Raw genomic sequence first — 20396 nt, 5'->3', positions numbered from 1 at the left:
TTTTTTTTTTTAAAACGAAAATGGAAAATCTCAGTTTTCAAAAATATCCGTGTACGTTCGGACGTAGCCTTAATCTTAACATTATTTATTCTTGTATTATTAATGCATCAGAGCACATCTGCTGGTTCCCAAAGGGCAGCACGAGGAGAGAAACTGCAGCATTTCTTGGAAACCGACACACCTACAGTCGTGTCCCGACAGACCTGAACTGTGTCAGAGTTTAAGGTCAGCTGTGTATGTGTGACACATTGTTCCAGTTGATGAAAAAGAATTGACACACAAAGCTGACTAAACAGCTCATAGTGAGCTGTTCTTCATTAGGACAGAGGAGAATAACATGAAAGCAGGAAAAGAGTGAAGAGAGTTGCATATGTGAAATGGTTATGGGTGGACTCAAACCCAGGACCCTGCAGCCTTTTGGCATATGGGTTGCCCACTCAACCAGGTGAGCAACCCAGCTTGCCTGTGGCTGAAGTATTTCTTTTAAAAAAATTCATTCATTCATTCATTCACTCATTTTTTTTAAACTCAAACTGAGACCCGCACCGAGACCAGAAAAAGGTTAAAAATGCAGCAATACAAACTTTTGGCACTATAATGACATTTTCAAAATAAAAGCCTCTAATGAGTTACAGGAAGTTAACAGGGTTCTCAGAATTATGTCAAAGGTTCTAAATAAACACTCCATGTGAGCTGTAGAAAATATACCTGGACGCATAAAGGTTCAGACTTTCAAAACAAAAGCCTCAAATGTATTTATTGTTTTCTTTTTTTACCGTTTATAAAATGCTGATGCTGCTCATTTATACAAACCTGAATAAGCCACCCTCCATTCAGCTTTTTAGCCATAACATTTAAGCACAAAGTAATAGACCAGGTGCGGCAGGAGCAACAATACCAGTAATAGAAGACCAAGAGCAAGATGCATAACCTCATGATAAATCTAATAAATGACCCACAGAGCTGCATATCATCCTCATCACACCAAAGTTGTAAGAGAGGATGACGGACATTGGTAGCAAATTTTGTAAAACTATTGAAAAAGCACTTACAATGGGCACACAACTTACTCCACTGTCATATGACGATAAAGTAAAAGTAATTATCTAAATTTCCACAATGTTACTGAAACACTTTAGCAATAAAGATAAGCACAAAGACTTTAAGTGTAGTTGAAATGAAGGAACACTGATGCTGCTCTCACCATGATAGTGATCTCTCTCTTGTAGACATTCAGGTCCGGGACATTGTTGACGTACATCCTTTTGAGAGCACAGCGTACACCGCTGTGCGTACGAGCCAGAAACACCACAGAGAAGCCTCCTGTAAGAAGACGGAATGATAAGTTATCGTTACATCAGCTGCTTCAAAACTTTCTCTTGTATGGAAGTTATTGTACAGGATAACATGAGGGCTTCAGACGGAGGCACTCTATGTATAAAAACTGCTCACTTAAGATTCTGTATTGAGTCTCGTAATGGAAAATGGCTCACGTTCCAACATGATGATAAATGCATTTAAACATTTTTTTTAATTATTTTTTTTGAAACCATCCATGTCACTCGTGGATGGTTATCAATGGTTCATCCAGACTGGTGGCCAGACAACAAAGACACGTGCACACGCCAAACAAGAACTTCAAGGGTTGAAAAGTGAAGGTAACACAAACCAAAATCTCCCCAAACGGATGACATTTCTTGATTCCCTTGTGTAAAACAGCAATTACAGACTGTGTATAATGAAGCATTCTGAAAAGGACTCCAAAATGCTGATTAACCAGCAGCTAACAGGTTATGGATAAGTTTATTTGGCCTGCATGGTCTGATCTAATTCGGGCTAAATCACGCCATTTTCCTTTTAAACCAGAGTGGATTTCCAACAGAAAGTGGAAAATTGAAGTTTAGGGGTACAGTGTGCCAATAAAGACAGATGTGCCAGTGTGTGCTGTGATGGGGCAGCCTTTGGTCTGATTACCAGGGGTTTGCTGAGTCACTGAGTGGCGGGCATCAAAGTCCACTGACCACAGAGAGGAATGAAAGCTCTACAATGGTGCACTTGTTATGAAAGTCACCTCAGGACAAAAGACCACATACTCACTACAATCGGAAGTTGTGTTTTAATGAGGGGAGTGCTACATAAGTGTATCTGATTAATGACGGTTACATCTGTGTGTCCTTGTGAGGACAGTAAACAGAAGACAGCAAGCCCTGGCAAAGAGAACATAAACAGACTGAAGCAAAGTGTTTGCTTATATGTGGTCACAACAGTGTGTTAATGTAGCACACATTATCAGATTGGAAGGAGTGGATGATGTCATCCCACAAGCTCAGAACAGAACAAAACATGGAGCTAAAGACAAGAGGACAAGCTGCTATGTTAGAGCTGTGTTCAGTGTAAATGTGACACTGCAAATAAAACAACAGAGCATTCAAAATGAGACTAGTTGGGTCTATTCTTTCTAGTCTTTCCTTCAATCGGGATTGGCAGTGTCAAAAATGCCCAGAATCTGGTAATTACTGGTACACAATTTTCCAGATAATAAAACACTGAATTACTTCCTCTGGGTTGGGAGAGCTTAAGTGTCTCATGGTCTTGTTCACAAGTCATGGTAAGTTGGTGTTTGAGACTGACCTGCAGATGTGCAAGCCTTTAACTCTTAAACCTGTGATTATACCCATCACATGCATAAAATATTCATCTGCAGCGTTTTCCTTCCAGCTTTGATTGCTTCTAGGACTAGGATGAGTGGACTGGTTACGAAATGTTTCTGATATGCGGTGGAATCAAACATTTTTTTAAGTAAACTACTTAAAAATAAGTCTTAAGCAATAAATAGACCTTTGAAGGGGTAGGGGAGCCTACCCTGAGCCTGGTCCTGCTGGTGGTTTCTTCCTGTTAAAAGGGAGTTTTTCCTTCCCACTGTTGCCAAAGTGCTTGCTCATATGGGGTCATATTATTGTTGGGTTATTCTCTGTATGTATTGCAGGGTCTACCTTACAATATAAAGCACTTTGAGGTGACTGTTGTTGTGATTTTGTGCTGTATAAATAAAATTGAATTGAATTAAGTAAATTAAATTCCTGACAGTCTAAAACAAACTGTTTTTCTCAGAAATCACCAGATATGGTTGCAGTTTAATTTACCCCCCGTTGACTTCCTGCGACAATTTCAGTTATACTGGATAACGATCATATTCATATAAAAATAAAATGGATGCATGACTGTCGCTGCTCAGCAGCTGTATCTGCAGCCAGGCTGTCATTTCAAGATTGAAGCAAAACAGAAATTCTGCCAAGTACAAGAGCCAAAGCCGTTTACGGCTGCTGGATGCTGTTCATTGATTTGCTTTGGTCTGCCCAGCGCGCTAAGGTCAGCTTGATGGTCACTCCAAACTGCCGTGCCTCGATTAAATTGATTTCCTGTAACAAGGCAGATGAGTACAAAGCCATGAGACAGAAAACTGAATCGAATGGTGGGTTAGGCTCCTATTTAAGAGATCCTTTTTAAAACACTGGGAAGCAGTCATTCTTGCAGACTTTCTGCAAGCTGAAAAACCAAATCATTTGTGATGCGCAGCATGCTTTATGGCCCTGCTGTTTGAGGCAAAAGCTACCTGTGAGTCATCTTGAGGTAAGCTCGAGCTTTGTGAGCTACTTTGCCACAAAGATTCAGGAAGCAGACGTAAAGATCTAACTTCAGGCAAGAAGATGTTGTGGAGGCTGAAATGGACAGGGTGACAGATTTTATAAGAAGAAATCCATTTGCTTAGGCAAAGGGCCAAGAGACTGAAAAGAGCAGTCTGTTTAAGGGCACATGGGAGAGATACAGCAAAGCAGGTAACTGAATAGAGAGTAGAGATTTTAGGGCATTAAACCCTTGATGAGTCGATGTGCAGTCTAGTAAACTGAGGCAGTTGTCATGATGACTTTGAGGTGTGCAAATAAGTAATATCAGATGAGCAGCACTGATTGCAAGATTATTCCAGACTGAGATAATCGCAACAGGAGCAAATTATTGGCTCATCTCCGACCACAAGCATTTTGTTATTGGTTATGATACATAACAAAACCCTGAGTCATGAGTATCTGGGACATCTCACAATACACAAACTGCAATGTCAGGAAAAAGACCAGAAACTGTTTTGTCTCAGATGTTTATTACTACTTGTCCGCTAATTACTTTAATGATTATTTAATTCTTTATTTAAAAAGAGTCCCACTGAGGCTACGTCCACACTAGCGTTTTCAGTCGTTTACCCAGAGTTGTGCGTCCACATTGAAACGGCCCAAAACGCTTACGTTCCAGTCCTGTGCAAAAGCGAGTGAGAATTAAAGAAGTTGAAGAAAAGCTATCTGGAGCATGTACAAACTGATATTAATGTTTATTATTTAGGGCTCTCAAAATTGAGAGCAATCAAAACAACTGCTGTATAATGCCCTCCGCTATCTTTGTTTAATTGGTCACATGACTGTATCACATGACTAAAATGCGTCGTTTTAGAAAGTCTGCGTTTTCATTTTTCCTTGGGGAGAACGCCGTCTCAGTGTGGACGGGAGGCCAAAACGGTGAGAAAACGATGCGTTTTCGTTTGAAAACACATTAGTGTGGATGTAGCCTGAGAGTGAGATTTATGTCAGTGAGACCTGCGTATAAAAGATCAGGAAGCACAGCTGTGTTCACAATTTAAGGAAAGCATGAGCAACAGTAGCTGCAGATATTCAAATATAAACTTTTATAATATAAAAATCAGAGAATGTAGTTTTTAAATCTAGTTTTTCAGTGTGTTAACAACAGAAAGTCCTGAGACTGAATTTAATCAGAGATAACCATGCAATCGTTTGACGTTTGCCTAAAGCATTGTAAATACACACCATACATTGCTGCTTTCTTGTCCTCTTAGAGGACCATCCCAATTTATTGTACGAAATTAAAAAGATTTACTTGTGATAACTTCCAATGAATGTCTTTAAGACCAATAAAGACGCATGCATGTCAACAAAATCACTATAAAAAAACCCAAAAAAACCCCAAAAACAATGCAGACAGAATTGTGCTAATTTTGTAATCTGTGGAGGTCTGCTTCAACCGATTCCTCTCCCTCATACTGGTCATTATTTATGACCGAATCCGTCTTGTAATGAAGTTGTTGACACTTGTTATTGCACTTGTACTTGTTCTGTTCCATAGCAGAAGGAGTACAGTCTCCTGCCGCACTCTAAGAAGGTGCCTTTGGAGTACATCGACCCTGGGGAACATAAAGATCCTCTCTGGAAAAGCAGCTGAATGCCATAACAACGAAAACATGAGACAACAGTAAGGCTGTAGATAGTTAACAGTAACAAAACCATCAATCATTTTAGCTTCTTCTTTTAACGTCACATTTCACTTTTAAACTAGATTTGATATGAATTTGCATTTTTAGTCTTCATCTTTATTAATTCTTATAAATAACATCATAAAGCATCTGATAATGAGGACAAGACAACAATTTCTTGTCAGAGAAGCCCGTCTCCTGTACACTGAAAGACCCTTTTGTCATGTCGGAGTCCCTCATTTGTGCAGGAAGTCTGTATGCTGGGCACAAAGCCTTTCTAAAACAAACCATTCCACCCAGAGCCACTTAAGAGAATAATACATTCAATGGCGTACTACTTCCGTGGCTGGCATAGTCATGGGGGCAACAAAAGGCCCAGGGGCTGATTTAGTAAGAATCTGGTCCTGGAGCACATGGCCTCAGTCAATCACACACCAGGCCAGCGGGAAGACATGAAGATGTTTGTAGGATAGTGTGGGCTGAGGCTGTGACAGCCACTCTAGCTGCCAGGATCAGTGAGTTTGTCAGTTTGCAATGAACGAGGGAGGGGTCACAGCTTGTATCAATAACATCTATGAGCAGATTTCTGCACTGGATTAGGGATACTTACTAGCTTCAACAAATTTTAAAAGGACCAAAAATTTAAAAGTAAAAATGCATACAGAAAAAAAGTGTTAAAGCTGCTATCTAACACCTGCACACACACAAGCATCTACAAAACAAATAAAAATAAAAGCAGCTTTATGCGTCTTTTATTTTTAGTAGTGTAAATTAAAATCAGGGCTTAACACGTGTAATGCACAAAATTCCCCACGTGTTGAATGATCGGCAAGAAGTGCTGCAAGTAAACTGATCTTCACACCTAGAGTGTAAAGCTTATTTCAACAAGTTCCTCCAGCATACACAGACAGGCTTCCAAGATGTGAAGTTGCCAGCATGCAAAATGGTCCTTTAGCTAAAATCTGACGAGGAACCTGCTCAGGAAGCTAAAACGACAACTGCATACATCAGTCCTGGGGAAGTTGATGCTGATGTGAAGCAATAACCGAAACACAACGGATTAAGAATATATCTGTTGAAATGAGCTCCTCAATTTGTAATAAATAAATATAAAAATTTAAAAAAATAAATGCTACTGAGATGACAGATAAAAGAAAGAGGAGAAACTGAAGAATAAAAGGTAAATAAATTAATTAAATAACACAATGTATGACCATTATAGTTAAGCTCAAAACAAGCATCTTCCTCAGTGTATAAATCCCTCCTGTGGGAAGCGATTAAGCAATGAGATTCCCCTTAATTTTAAAATACAAAGTCTCACAGTGATTCTGGTTTGGTGTTCCTAAATCCATTCAGTGTACTAAAGTCCTGGGGATAGGGATGACTTACTCCAGGAGTCATCAGCCATTAGTCACACCTCACTATTATTTTAGTTCCCCTACTGCTCATCTGTACTGCAGAGAAATGATTCAAGTAGTTCCCCATGAATACATGGTCAGCTGTCAATGACAGTTGGGAGGAAAACCCCAAGTCCATGAGGCCAAGACGGGGGTGGGGGTGGGGGAGGGGGTGAAGACTCACATTAAAGCCTGGTGCCGAGCGAGGGCTGTAATTACCAGAAAATTTTCCCTGGCCCTGAATCTAGCGCTGTGGACCCTGACATCACTGAAAAGCCTGACAAACAGGGACAGCCCGCATGACAGCCTGTGGAAGAGGCTTGAAAGAGGATCTGAACAGCCTTTAGAAAACAGACACTCAGCACGCCTTTTATACAGGAAAGAAAGAAAAACCTCTGAAGTGATAGGAGTGTCTCAGTGAGGGAGGATTAGGGGATTTAGCAGCATGCAAAGACAATACATTTATGGTTTGTGCTCAGGCACGAGGCGCAGATGTTCTCCTTCTGAAGCATGACGTCATCAGTGATAACAAACCACTGTACAACCATCTTTCTGTTTCTTTCTGCCTCTTGCTTTTCAACCCACAGCACTACAAACTCAAACACGTCGTTGAAAGTCACAAACAGACAAACAAAAGCAAAACATCTAGTTGAGAGTACAGAAAGCACAAAGCCGTTTCTTTGGGAGGACATTTTTAGCAGGCTGAGGTATTTCCTCTTTGAGGCCCCTGTACCCCAACATGAACCCACACCCCCTCCCCTAAAAGTCTCTCCCTAAAAGAGTTGTAGGGCTTGAAGATAAGAGACACTAGCCTGGAATAGCCAGTAAAACTTTCATTTAAGCTTGTAACAATGTTGTATGAACATAAGGGGCCTTTTATTCTTTGTTACTGATGGACTTCAAATTATAAAAATGAGGAACTGGATAAAAGGAAAAAAGTTGTTCTTTGCAGAAATTTTTTCTGTGCCTCATTCACCTACAAATCTCATCTTTGCCCTTTTCTCTGAATTTGCCTCAAGTCTAATTTCTCAAGAATCCAACTTGGAAAGAGATTTGATTTGGCTAACAAGCAAACAGCTTAAAAATGTCTTACATCAACAGTGTAAGATTCCTGGAATCTGTACTGAGGCTGTGTGAATGATAAAGCAGCCTTACCTTCAACAAAATTACAAATATTTAATGTGAAGTCCATGAAGAACAATGTCTTGACTCATTTTCATTACAGATAAATACTATGAGAAGTGAACAGTGTTTCCCACAGATTTTAGTGCCCGTGGGTGTATATACATCCATGTTGGTATGCATGTAACTCTTTATCACTACGTCATATAAACCACCAGATAAACCTGCAACCCACGCTTTAATGTGTGCCTTTAAATGCTTTTTACCCGTCATGCACAGACTTAGCATAAGAAGCTATTTGGACCACAGAGACTAAAAACCAGATATCAAGGGCCAAAGGGTTTCAAGTTTGGCATTGTGAAGTTCTCACATCTGCTTTCTGCAGATTGTCGCTCAACAGAACCACAAACTCCAGTTCACACTATGCCAGTTCACAGCCAAGTGTGAAGAGGCTGGGATGTGAGTTGGCCCCTCCAAGACCGAGGCCAGGCCTCTCAGCCGAAAAAGGCTGCCTTTTTCGGCTGAGACAATCTGGGTAGAGTGGCCCTTCAGTTTACAGCAAATGAGCAGTGAGCAGGCTGGGATAACCCAAGACGGGAGAAACAATCCAACTTAAATTTCCAGCATAACTTGAAATTAAATTTTTCCAGATGTTCAATAATGTCATTCAGCAGAAAATGGTCATTAAAGTGCTCTTGAATGGGCCAAAACTTTGGTTAATTCTTTCTGAAGTTACATCTGCTCTAATACTGAAAAACAAGTCAAAAACAAAACACTTTGGTCACATCTTCATGTAGACTAACTGGCAACATTTTTTCCACAATAAATGCAGAAAATGGATTTTCATTAACCGACTTCAGGGCCTTTGTCCATTTCCCAACCTGTGCCAGCTGCTCCTGCTAATTACCGATAATGACTTTTTGATCCTCAGTATTTTAGCAAATCCTCTGAGAGCTGGTATTATACGGACTAATGCGAGAAAGACCTGCTGCTTGGCAGGCCAACATATTTGCAAACATGCAATTTGTGAATGTTGAGTTATAGCAAAGCTGTATTTCTGAAATCAAATATAAAAGGAACATGTGTTTTGTGTTGTATGGGCAAAGTAAATGTCTATTTTAAACTAGGAGCCAACGTTAAGGTTAGACTGCCTTATTTCCATCCGTAGCCAAAACACAGACCATCTAACCTGGGATCTTTCATGCTCTTTCCACACTGACATCTATCTGCAAACACGACGCCCCTGTAACCCAGTTTAGGTTAAGGACACAGCTTAATCAGTTTCTCGTATGTCCTCAAAACTTAGACTACAGTAACACTCACACCTAAAAATAGACAGGGGCTTGTTTTTAGCAGGCAGCCGAGAGATTCTGCACTTTTTCCTGAAACACTGCACCACCATGTCATTTTGTCTAAACCTTTCAAGATAGAAAACTGTAATAAATCCAATGTCAAATAAATGTAAGAATTCAGGTTTTGGATTTTATTTTTGATTAAATATGGTTCAAGATAACATTCAAATCTGCTTAATTAAAAGCTGTTCCTCATCTGCTCACAGTTGTCAGCCTACTTGGAGTTGAAATGCTTCAAAGAAACAAGTGTCCTTCTCTGTTCGAGTTAAGTATGCAGGACGACAGCAAGAAGATAACCAAGGTCAGCTATTTTTAAACTGTCAAAGGTGAGGGTGGCGCTGTGCCAAAGCACAGATGTGATAGTGGGCTGCTGTGAGCGTGCTGAAGTAAAATGAATCAAAGGTATACTCAGATACAAGAGCAACAGCTGAAACCACCAAATCTGGCATGTTTCAACATCTGGAACTGGGACTTGGTCATAACTTAAGAGGAAGATCGCATTTTGATGTTAAGGGTTTTGAAAAGCACACATTTCAGTGACAACTGAATCTGTTGTGGATTTTAAAGAGCAACCTGCAGGCTAAATTTATTTCCCAGAGATTAATGTCTGAAAAGCTAATGCATTATTTTATGTTTTGTAAGACAAAGGCTGAAAATTAGAGTTAGAAGGGTGAATTTTAAGCAGCGTTCCTAAAATAAAGGCTTTCTCCATCAACTGTGTGCACATGTTGCACAGGTGAGTTTAAGTATGTGTTGCATGAAGCAGTGAGTGGTGTTCTTACTGAATTACATCATGCTGTCTTCACAGCTCTGTTAATGGAGAGTTCACTTTCACTTGACACGTCCTGGTACATGTTTGTTCACATGATGTTTTCATGCTTTGCAAAAACCCATGCTGTGATTATTATTTCCTGTGAGGGAGGACAGCACTCTAAAGCTATTTCTCCAAAGCACTGTGCTTGGAGGAAGGTCACAGCAGCAGCACAGCAAATGGTTTATTGATTTGCAAATTTCATGCTTTATGAAGTTTTATGGCAATCCGTCTTCTGTATAACGCAATATTTTATAACCATTTCTTTATCAAACAGAACAGGTAAAATCCTATAGAGAGCAGATAATTGGCATCCTGAAGAGTTTGGAAAGAACACCTAGATAATACTTTAATTTTAAGTAGTCAGCCACCACTGCTTATCCACACCACAAAAGCAGCATCTCAGGAAAGTAGGCCAAGTTCCCGAACTTCCAATTACTTCCTCTAGTTCCTCCTAAGCTGGCTATTTTCAAAATTTCTTTTTAGAGATTTTTACAAAAGTCATTGCTTCTTTACACAAATTAAGCTAAACCTCTCTTAACCTTGGTGAAATCTACCAGTTAATGAAAGCACTTTGCACTACAGGCTTGGAAGCAAGTTATAAATATAAGTTAGTGGTAGGGCTGGGTATCGTCACTGATTTCTAGAATCGATTCGATTCCGATTCGATTTTAATCGCAGAAATTTTGCCTCAGTCAGAAATATTATAACTCTGATCATGTATCAGTACATTTCCATATCTTTATATCTATAAAAAGAAAGCTGACACTTGGGAGACGTTATCAAAAGTGTAAGCATCACAGCAGATGCCTTTGTGTCAAAGTAGCTGAGGATGAAACAGAAAAACATGAAGATTTTCCTAGCCTGGGATTTTATAGCAGACGACCTTAAAAATATTCTGCCGTAGATCAAAAACGAAAGAAAGTCATTAATCAACATATGAACATTACCTGATGCTGCTGAAGTGAAGCAGAGCAGAGTTACAGAGGTTTTATTAGAGACACAGCTGAGAGTTTCACAATTTTGCATAATTTTAAAAAGTTTAAATTTGTTCAGAAGCCTACTGAACAGCAGAAATGAGGCTCTCTTTTCGGAAGTAAGTAAAAGGGAAAAAAACAGCGGTCGATAGCGCTGTAAGAACGGTAGACTTGTGCGTAATAAGCTAGTGAATAATGCAGATAAAAGATTTTTAGACGGGAAACTGTTCTTGAAGTATAGATAGATAGAGCTCTACATGAAGTGTGATTTTATCGTGGTGGAAGCAAAACAGAAAAACAAAGAGGGAATTCATGACGATGTTTATGTGAAGCGCAGTTTAGATCTTCTTTTGCTGCTGGTTCAGTCAATATTGTTTGGAGAGAGATAAAACCTGCAGCTTCTGAATCTAGCGCAAAAAGGACGTAAACACAAAGCGCGGACCCGCCGACGGATCACAATCAGCGAGCTGTCGGCTTTCAGCTCCAACCGTGCCGTTGGGTGAGAAAGGCGACATCTCACTGATTCTGATGCGTCAGCGGCTCCGCGCTTTGTGTTTACATCTTAGTGCAGAATCCGTGTTCCTGCTCTCATTTACTGTTTTAGCTGTTTGGTGGTTGTTGAAATTTTGTGAGGTTTAACCTGAGAATCTTGCGTTTCGGGCAAAATAAATTTATATTTAGAAATCGATTCAGGATTTTAATGAATCGGTATCACGTTATCCAAGCTAGAATCGATTTTAATCGATAATCAAAACCCACCCCTAGTTAGTGGTCAGATACAAAAGTTATTTATAAGCATCTATCTACAGTCTAAACCAAGCAATTCTAACTCCCTTTCAGTCCCCTTAAAGCAAACCTTTCTCTTATTGGTTGGTCATTTCAAACAGAAGATTTGGACAGCAGTCGGGTGGGGATCTTATGCTCTCAGCCAGAGGAGTGTGCATAAAATGGCCATTTTTGGGATAGTCCACCTTCTATGACCTCATACAGAGCATTAAGTAGAAAAACATTCAGAAACCAAGTATCAACAGCAGTATGAAACATTTGCCTCATAAGGATTACTTATATATATATATAGATATATATATAGATATATATAGATATATATAGATATATATATAGATATATATAGATATACGGTCATTTCAGTATCTGAAACTTTTACTTTCATTATAAAAGCCAATTATTGTATTTAACATGAAAACCTTGGCAAGAAAAATAACTGGAGGCAGAACGTTCAATTATCAGGCACTTCTCCTGTCGAACTAGCTTCCAGGCGCCGAGCTGAGCCCCTTTTAGTGCTGCTCATAGGGATTCAGGAGGCAGACACTCTCTACTTTTAAGATGAGGCTTTAAAGTTTCCTTTTTGATAAAGCCCGTTGTTAAAAGTGCATCATGTGACCCTGAACCATTGATTAGTTATGCTGCTGTAAGCTCAGACTGCTAAATTATTTCCCATGATGCACAGAGCATTTCTTCTCCACTCCCCTCTTTTCACTCCAGATGTGTTTATTTGCCACGATGCATACATTTTGTTGGTTTCTCTACATTCCCATATCCTCTCTACTCCTTCCTCTCACACCAGAGTCTTCCTCTCCACCATTGTCATGCTGCTCACAGGGCACAGTTTGATTGCTGGGGGTTCTCCTCGTTATATTGAAGGGTTTTTACTTTGCTGTATTCAGGTTCTTAGGGCAACTAATGTCGGGAGTTAGAGTCATGTAAATAAAACAGGTCTAAAAGAAAGATTTCTGGAAAAATGAAATACTTCCCCTTACTAAGCCATCTACCCGACAATATCCCTACTTTGATCATTAAATCTGCAAACAGTTATTTCATACAACTTCCAAACTGGACTCTTCCTATTACATATTCAGTTATTATTTTTTCACTTGGCAGCAGTCAAGGCCTTGCAGTCAATCACACTTCTACCCTGACTCGAGTGGATGCTGAGAAGCACTTTAAAAAACAGATGTAAGTATGTAAAAAAGCTTTTCTAAGAGGCAGCGCCATAAAAGGCAACATGAAGAGGTGAGGCGATGACTGTACACTTTCTTCATCCTGGGATTACTGAGCTGGAAGGTTCTGGCAGTCGGCTCTCATACGTCTTACCTTAACAGCAGTGTTTACAACTGAACAGGCACACAAAAGTAGTTTGAAGGGTTTATGATGGAAATGGGAGGGACGAAGGGGTGACGCTGTACGGGCCAGTTGTGCTGGTGCTCTAAAATCCAAAGGCTGAACGAAATAAAAGGATAATCAGTTAAGTTTTTGTGCTTTTCAAGAAACTATTCAGTTTATTTTTACTTGCCAGACTTTAGGCAAAGATTGTTCTTTTCCTCAGTGGGAAAAATAAAAATACCATCACCATCACTGCAATACCATGACAACCTCTGAGCCACAATTTAGGATAAACCCAGACTTTGATGAAAGTGTTGTAATTAAGACAAATAAAATCCAGGACGAGTGGTGGTTAGACTCCACTGCCACGTTGTGAGGAAACTCTGATGGCTGAGAAACAAAGTTTGAAGCCCTTTTGCCTCTCTGCTCAAACTACTTACACATCAGTACAAAAAATTCAGTTCAATAAATTTAATTTGCGGACCCAAAAATGCACACAAAATAGTCACCATGTGTTCTTCAGTGTTGATGTAAACTTTAACAAACCCGTCAACACAAACACAATCACTGATGACATATTTTGGCCAATAACACATTTACACACACCTTGTGTTTCTCTCATTTATCATTAAATCCTAGTAACTGGCACCCATAACCAGCAAAATTACAGTAATAAGAGCTTTGCCTTTAAGCTGTTATGATATTGTGTTCCAGTATGTGCCACTCAACTGGTTTACAAGCAAATTCCATTTAATCTTAATTTAGTTATCCAGTTATGCTGTAGTGTTTTTCCCTTTAAAATAAACAAAATGAATAAATAACCAGTGCTTAGATGGTTTAAAGAATGAAATGGTTCTGAATTAGATAAATGTTTCTCAGGTTTCAAACAGCCCATGCCAGACCAGGATCGTGTGGTCGACACCTCTGACTCACTATCATGTGGTCCAATGAGTTCAGAGTTTAGTTTCTACATTACAGCAGGACAGGAAACGTGTTTTTATGCACAAGACATGATGGCATATTAACATTAGGTCCCTTCCACTGAATACTTAACAAAAAGCAGTCGTCATTCATGGTCACCACCAATGATTTAATTCATAACAATAAAAATCAAAAAATACAAGAAGCAATACGGCATCCTGTGAATCTGACTTTTAATTTACACATTTACCATGTAAATCCAACTGTTTGCTGCGCCTCAAAGAGACAGCCATAAAACCCACCATTCGTCAATACACTGATCAAAACCAAATCCATCACTGAAAGTGGGCTCATGTTAAAGCGCTGTAGTGAATGTCCACATCAATCAATGTCTTTCTGTTTCCACATGACCCGAGTTCACTCCCACCTTTGGCTCGCCGCCCGCTGCAAACCAGCTCATGGTGAATTGGTAGAAAATTATTCATTTGCAGCTTCACAAAGAGGATGGCGGGCAGCGCAGCGAGGCAGAGACAGAAGGCCTCAATGAGCAAGCACAAAGGCAGCGATGCCCATCACGGGACCGAGAGCTGTGTCGTACCAGCATTCTTTCTACGGTGCTAGAATAAGACAACAAAGAGGCACAATGTGCCCATTCATCACCATTACAGTATGCTAATATTGTAGATGGGATGCTTTTTCATCACGATGTGCTGGCAGAGGGAGGATCAAATGAGTTATAATTTCCTCTTATGTCACATCATATAATATTTATATATTCTGAGCATCACGACATGATTATGGTGTGTGATTTCTATATTTCAATCCATTTTAATCCAAGCTCAGCGCAGGAAAAAAATTAATGTGATTTTATTGATTAGCGTAGACAGCATGGATGTCCTGGCAGATGTACTGATCGACCGGAGAACAATGTTTACCACACTGAGCAATATTCGATTATTCTCAACACATTCGTTGTTGATGGATGAGAAAGGAAGGGGTGGAAAAAAAACATAGCTTAAGACGCTTCCTGTACGAGTGATGAGCCCTTTATCTTCATTTGTTTGAGACTCACTACAAGACCCACGGGGTTGCGTCATTAGAATACTGGGTGACATTTTGTTTTATTTTGCCAATTTCGTGGTCTGCTTCCTTCAGTTCAACTTATTAAATATTCAATTTTTAAAGCTCAACAGCAGAATAGCACCCCAAGCAGATCCCTGCTTCCTTTATACGCAGCTGGGCTACAGCACAAAGTAGCACACAGACACTGATCCGGTGTTTGACGGAGACCAGCATTGTATGGTCAACATTATAGAGAATTATAGAACAAAGCACCAGAAACTGCACTAGAACCCATGCTAGGTAAGCACTGTTTATTAAGTATCTGTGTCAGGGTGGGGCACTGCACAGTTTAAAAGTCCAGCGTGAGCCGATTACTTACCACTCCAAAGTTCCAAAGCTGAGGCTTTGAAACCAGTGGATACCATCATCTATTGCTCCTGTTTGTTTTTAATCCTATTAACACCAACAAAACATCTCAGAGCTTACAGGTTCCTGTACCCTGGTCATTAAGACCACATTACCAGTTTCTTCTACCAGAAGAAGTAAAAGAAGTAGAAGTAGAAGAAGGAGAAAACATCTCTTCAAATATATCAGGCTGCAGGGCTGTCAAAAATAAATAAAACTGATAATCAGATATTAATCAATATTAAAAATGACTATCGGATTAGACACTCATTTGCACATGTACTGCCAACAGTGCCATCTTTGCTTACTCCAATGGACACACAGCTTTGCGCACACCTACAGGCAGGCATTCAGGTGAACAGCCCCTCCCTTCTCTAGTACTAGAACACACGAACCCTAGTCGCCGTTCACAACGCTGAACATTTTATGAGCAATTTCATCGGATCAGATGCTGTTGAAATATGAGCTTTATTAAGTGTTAAACAGTTATCAATAAATGTTAATCTGGACCTAGCAAACATCAGTCCTGTTGGTCCTGCCTGTCCATAACATTAAGAGTGTTAATTTAACAGGACAGCACAATTATTTGTCTAAAATAAATAAATAAATAAATATTGCTCTTAAAAGTCAGACTGAAGCTGAGAAAAGTCTACCAGCAACTAAGAAGAAATAGTGGTGGTCTGCCTTACCAGAATCAAGTCACGAGAAGCACAGCACTACCTCAGAAAACCTATGAATATGGTCTTTTTTTGCACTAGAAGAGATAGAGCAACATTTTTTCCCGACACGGAACAATTTTCGATTTCAAGTTTGAAAACTTAAGTATTGTGATCGGATGTTATTGATAAACGAAATGCTAAAAATGTGTGTTTTCTTTTGGCTTCTAGAGGCTCAATTACAAAACTAATGTTCAAGTTAGCTGACCAATAGTACACATGTGTGATGTGCCTAATAGTTAGCATTTCCTAATTGGTTGATTGCATTCTGCCTTGGTGGATGGGGGTGAATACATATTACTGTGTGCAAGTGACTGTGTGAACATTGTTTCATTGCAACTGACCAAGGTCACCTGAACCTTAATTTTTTTCCCTCCTAAACACCCGTCATTGACTCAGGTGTGCGGAGCCTTTAAATTATTATGGTGAAACCCCTAACCTGCCAAGTTGTGGAAGTATTGAGTATTCAGTTTGAAAGTCCGTACCAGTATTACTGTAAACACACCAAATTTAGGAGTATAGTTTTTCCATTGCTCTACCTCAGGAAAGAAACTGTTACTTAATTCCATTATCAACCACAGCGCTCAGCCCCAAGCCAAACGCTTTTCCTTTTATCTTAACTGTGTCAGACCCAAAAAGGAAGCAGATATATCTGCAGTATATTTAATTTAGCATGAGCTTTCATTTGTTATTTTCCCCTGTCTAACACAAAGCTGCTGAAGAATATCCCACTGAAGAACTTATCAGATATACTCTGCAAACTGCTCTCATGTGACCTCATTTGCATTGATAAATTTGTTCTGCAAATTTCTAGTAGTGAAGCTTGCGCGGTGAACACGTGACAACGGTCCAGATCAAAAGTGGCAAAGAACAAGGTTCAATTTGCATGACAACTGTGTTTGCATTTCTCCTGTTTGCGTGATCTGCGTAGTCCCTGTCACAACTGAAAATCCTACATTGCTGTCATCTCTTGAGCCTGTAACTTACAGAGCCCCAACTGCATACCTTTCAAGATTGTGGTGAAACCAAACAGAACGTGTGTGAAGTCAGCATGTTCAGGGGGGAAAAAAAGTTGTGTTTTACGACATCCTTGTGTCACGTAAAATGTGGAGACTAGTCAGCTGAGATATGAGCTTGCTTTGAAGCTTTCAACATGAAAAAGACTGGAGAAAAATATAAGAAAAACAAGAGCAAATGTGCTTAGAAGGTGGAGGTGACCCTCATTAAACAAGACATTGATGAATTATAACCTTGTAGTTAATGTGCTTATAAAACTGCAAACATAGGAAGTGAAACCACCAAACCAAGGTCTTCCTGTTAATTATAAAGCAGCAGTGATGTTTCTACCAAGAATTTACAAACACATGCCAACATGAACAGTTTGAATTGTACCTACAGGAGGTGGTAGGTACAGCAGTCCTGTTATGGCCGGTGGTCTGGTGGGGCCATTATGCAACAAGATATGTTCCAGAGGCAGTTTACCTGCTAAATGCTCAGTGTCTGCTCAGCAAACAGCTTAATGAAGTATTCTGACTGCAGTTACAGGGCTATTAGCCAGAGACAGTTTGTCCAGCTACAAAATCCTGTTACAGTCAACACATTTTTTATTGAATTTTTGCCTACACAGCACATCCAACTGGAAAAACCTACGACAGAAGAATCACATTTGCAAAATGTACGCATGAGACTTCAATTGATAACTAACATCATCTGCTCCCTGAAAATGTGCTTGTTTAGCATGGTAACTAAAACAAAGCACATGTCATGTCAGTTCATTTATCACTTAAAACATTTTTTGTGCCTCGTCTGTAATCAGCCATACACAAGTCATGATAACAAGAATGTGCTTTCCACCAGAACTGCAAAAATCTACAAACACCGTCATCAGCTAAATGAAATTTCATACTTCTCCTCAGGGACAACTTGTAGGAGATTGTGACTTAACTGTGTGGCTCCAAAAGGATCACAGTATTCCTTTTACTCACTTCTGCACAGTGAAACCCAACCTGATGTAATTTAACGCTTGTAAAAACTTGACCATCATCAACACCACCACTTATGAGGAGCTTCTTCTGTTGTCAATTATGCAGCAGGTGTCTGCTGTGTAAAACAGTAATTTGTCATAATGCACACTCCTAAACCGACCTACCTGTGCTTACTGCAGGTGAAAAGAGAAAATTATTGACTACAAAACTTATTGAGTAATGAAAGCCACTGACCCAGCTTTTATAGCTGTGAAATACACAAGACAGGCTAATTGACCTTGTTGTCAGGGGCTGTAAACTTAAGATACATTCCCTTTCATTGACAATACAGTAGAATCAACAGAGTCTATCCAACCATTTACTCTGCTTATCTGAAGCTGGGGCGCACTGGCAGCAGGCTAAACAGGGCATTCCAGTTTTACAGAGCAACATTTTCCAGTTCCTCCTGAAAGATCCCAAAGCAGCCCGGGGTCACATGGGATGTCTAAGCTCTGGATTCACAATGACATCCTGCTCAAGATGACAGAACCAGTTCAACTACCTACTTTCAATATAAAAGAGCAGCAACTGGTCGGAGCTCCCTCCCTGAGCCGCGCTGATGGTCACAGCATTGGTTGTCGTGTGTCAACTGTGACATTAGTGCAGCATCATAACCATTTATACTGGTGCTTAACACACAATAAGGTGTCACAATTCACAACAACTGCATCAGCAGGAAGAAGACATAACCCAACGTGATCACAGAGATTTTCAGTGGGTTTCCCCAGAATGTCTAAATATTTTAAAGCTGCTGCAGTTTTTCTCCTCTCTCTGAATCCCTGTAATGACTTATCACTGAAATGGTGAAGTCCTCAACTCGATCAAATGAAGATGTGCGCATCAAGCCAAAAACGACACCAAATAAGCCACGTATAAGGCTTGGCCTGGCCACCCTATAGAAGAATCTCATTTCAGTCTACTTCTGCAATGTCATTATTTTAGCTGCTCTCTCTTCACTATAATGGCCTCGTACAAAGGTCTGCCAGTTAATAAACTTTCAGTGGTATATCCTTTCTAATTGTGTAACACTTTATATATGCACTGCTGAAATTAGTGCGCAGCAAATTTTAGGTCTGGTCACTTCCTAATAAATCGCAGCACAAATATAACTACAAATTAACTGAATCAGTACAAAGACTGTTTTAAACATTAACACCTTCACAGAGCACTAAATAACTGCAACTTCTATATTAGATCTCAGAATTGTAGCTAAAACTGGCCACTGGGTGTAGTGCAACAGACTTATCCCAAGCCCACATTTAATCAAATTAATTTCTATCCTTTTCCGACAGGCCCCTGACAGGGGAGTGTGCACGATAAGAAAGAGTTAGGAGAGAAAGAGTGACTTGCTCACAGATGCATCCTGTTCTCACAAGTTGCTTCTGTGTTCCTCTTGAAGACAGCATCGCACAGAGCTCAAGAGAAACCACAGAGGCTAAAGAGGGAGTGGAGGGAAATGACTGAGGGTACAAACTGTCCAGCTGGGCAGATGTCTCAATGGAAAACCAAAAGATAAACACATGGTGTTAAGAAAACTTTTGAACTTCACAAAATTTTATTTTGAGGGGACTGAAATTTGCACTTTTTAAAAAACTAAAAACAAAGGTGTACGATCATTCAAAATTCAACCAAATCCTACATAATAACTTTTTTAAATTTAAGTTTAGCAAAATTTTACCTTCGTGATGTGAATATTTTCGGTATTACAGACCTCAAGCACTTTTCAATTTGCATTGTTTTTACAGCACTTTTTTTTTTTTAGCCCTCGTAACGTTACAGGAGATATCCATGTAAATTTCAGGACTGAAAAATACATGCAAGTCTTGCAATGCAAAGGGAAACACCGTTAAAAGATAAGCCAGGTATGAAAATACAGTGAAAAGGAGTCCTTTATCACATCATAACTTGTTCTGACCAGCCACCTACCTACATGGTGATATACGACATCAAGGTTTCCCCAAAAATTCACAATTTTAAGTTTTCCCCAGTTAATCATCAGAAACCAAATCAATATTCAGAGCACCAGTGCTCGTTTCTGTTACTTTTCATCATAAACATTAAATTAGTGCAGCTTCACTATGAACAAAATACTATTTTAGCTTTAGATTGTGACACTTGAAGTGGTTGTTTTAGTGATTCCACTGCAATATGCATGGCTCCATTAAATACATTAA

At 39.6% G+C, this 20396-nt stretch overlaps 1 protein-coding gene across 2 annotated transcripts in view; it reads right to left on the bottom strand.

Annotated features, from left to right (window-relative positions):
* Window positions 1-20396, bottom strand: part of bmp2k (BMP2 inducible kinase) — a 57181-nt gene that overhangs the window by 29577 nt on the left and 7208 nt on the right. For both annotated transcript variants that reach the window (XM_084947166.1, XM_084947165.1), the window contains exon 2: window positions 1205-1323. In XM_084947166.1, coding sequence (XP_084803292.1) covers window positions 1205-1323 — 119 coding nt within the window. The remainder of the gene's footprint in view (window positions 1-1204; window positions 1324-20396) is intronic.

Source organism: Perissodus microlepis, chromosome 12, assembly GCF_051167445.1.
Source record: "Perissodus microlepis isolate ML-2025 ecotype Zambia chromosome 12, ASM5116744v1, whole genome shotgun sequence".
NCBI classification, from domain to species: Eukaryota; Metazoa; Chordata; class Actinopteri; order Cichliformes; family Cichlidae; genus Perissodus; species Perissodus microlepis.
This window is presented reverse-complemented; position numbering and strand designations above follow the sequence as displayed.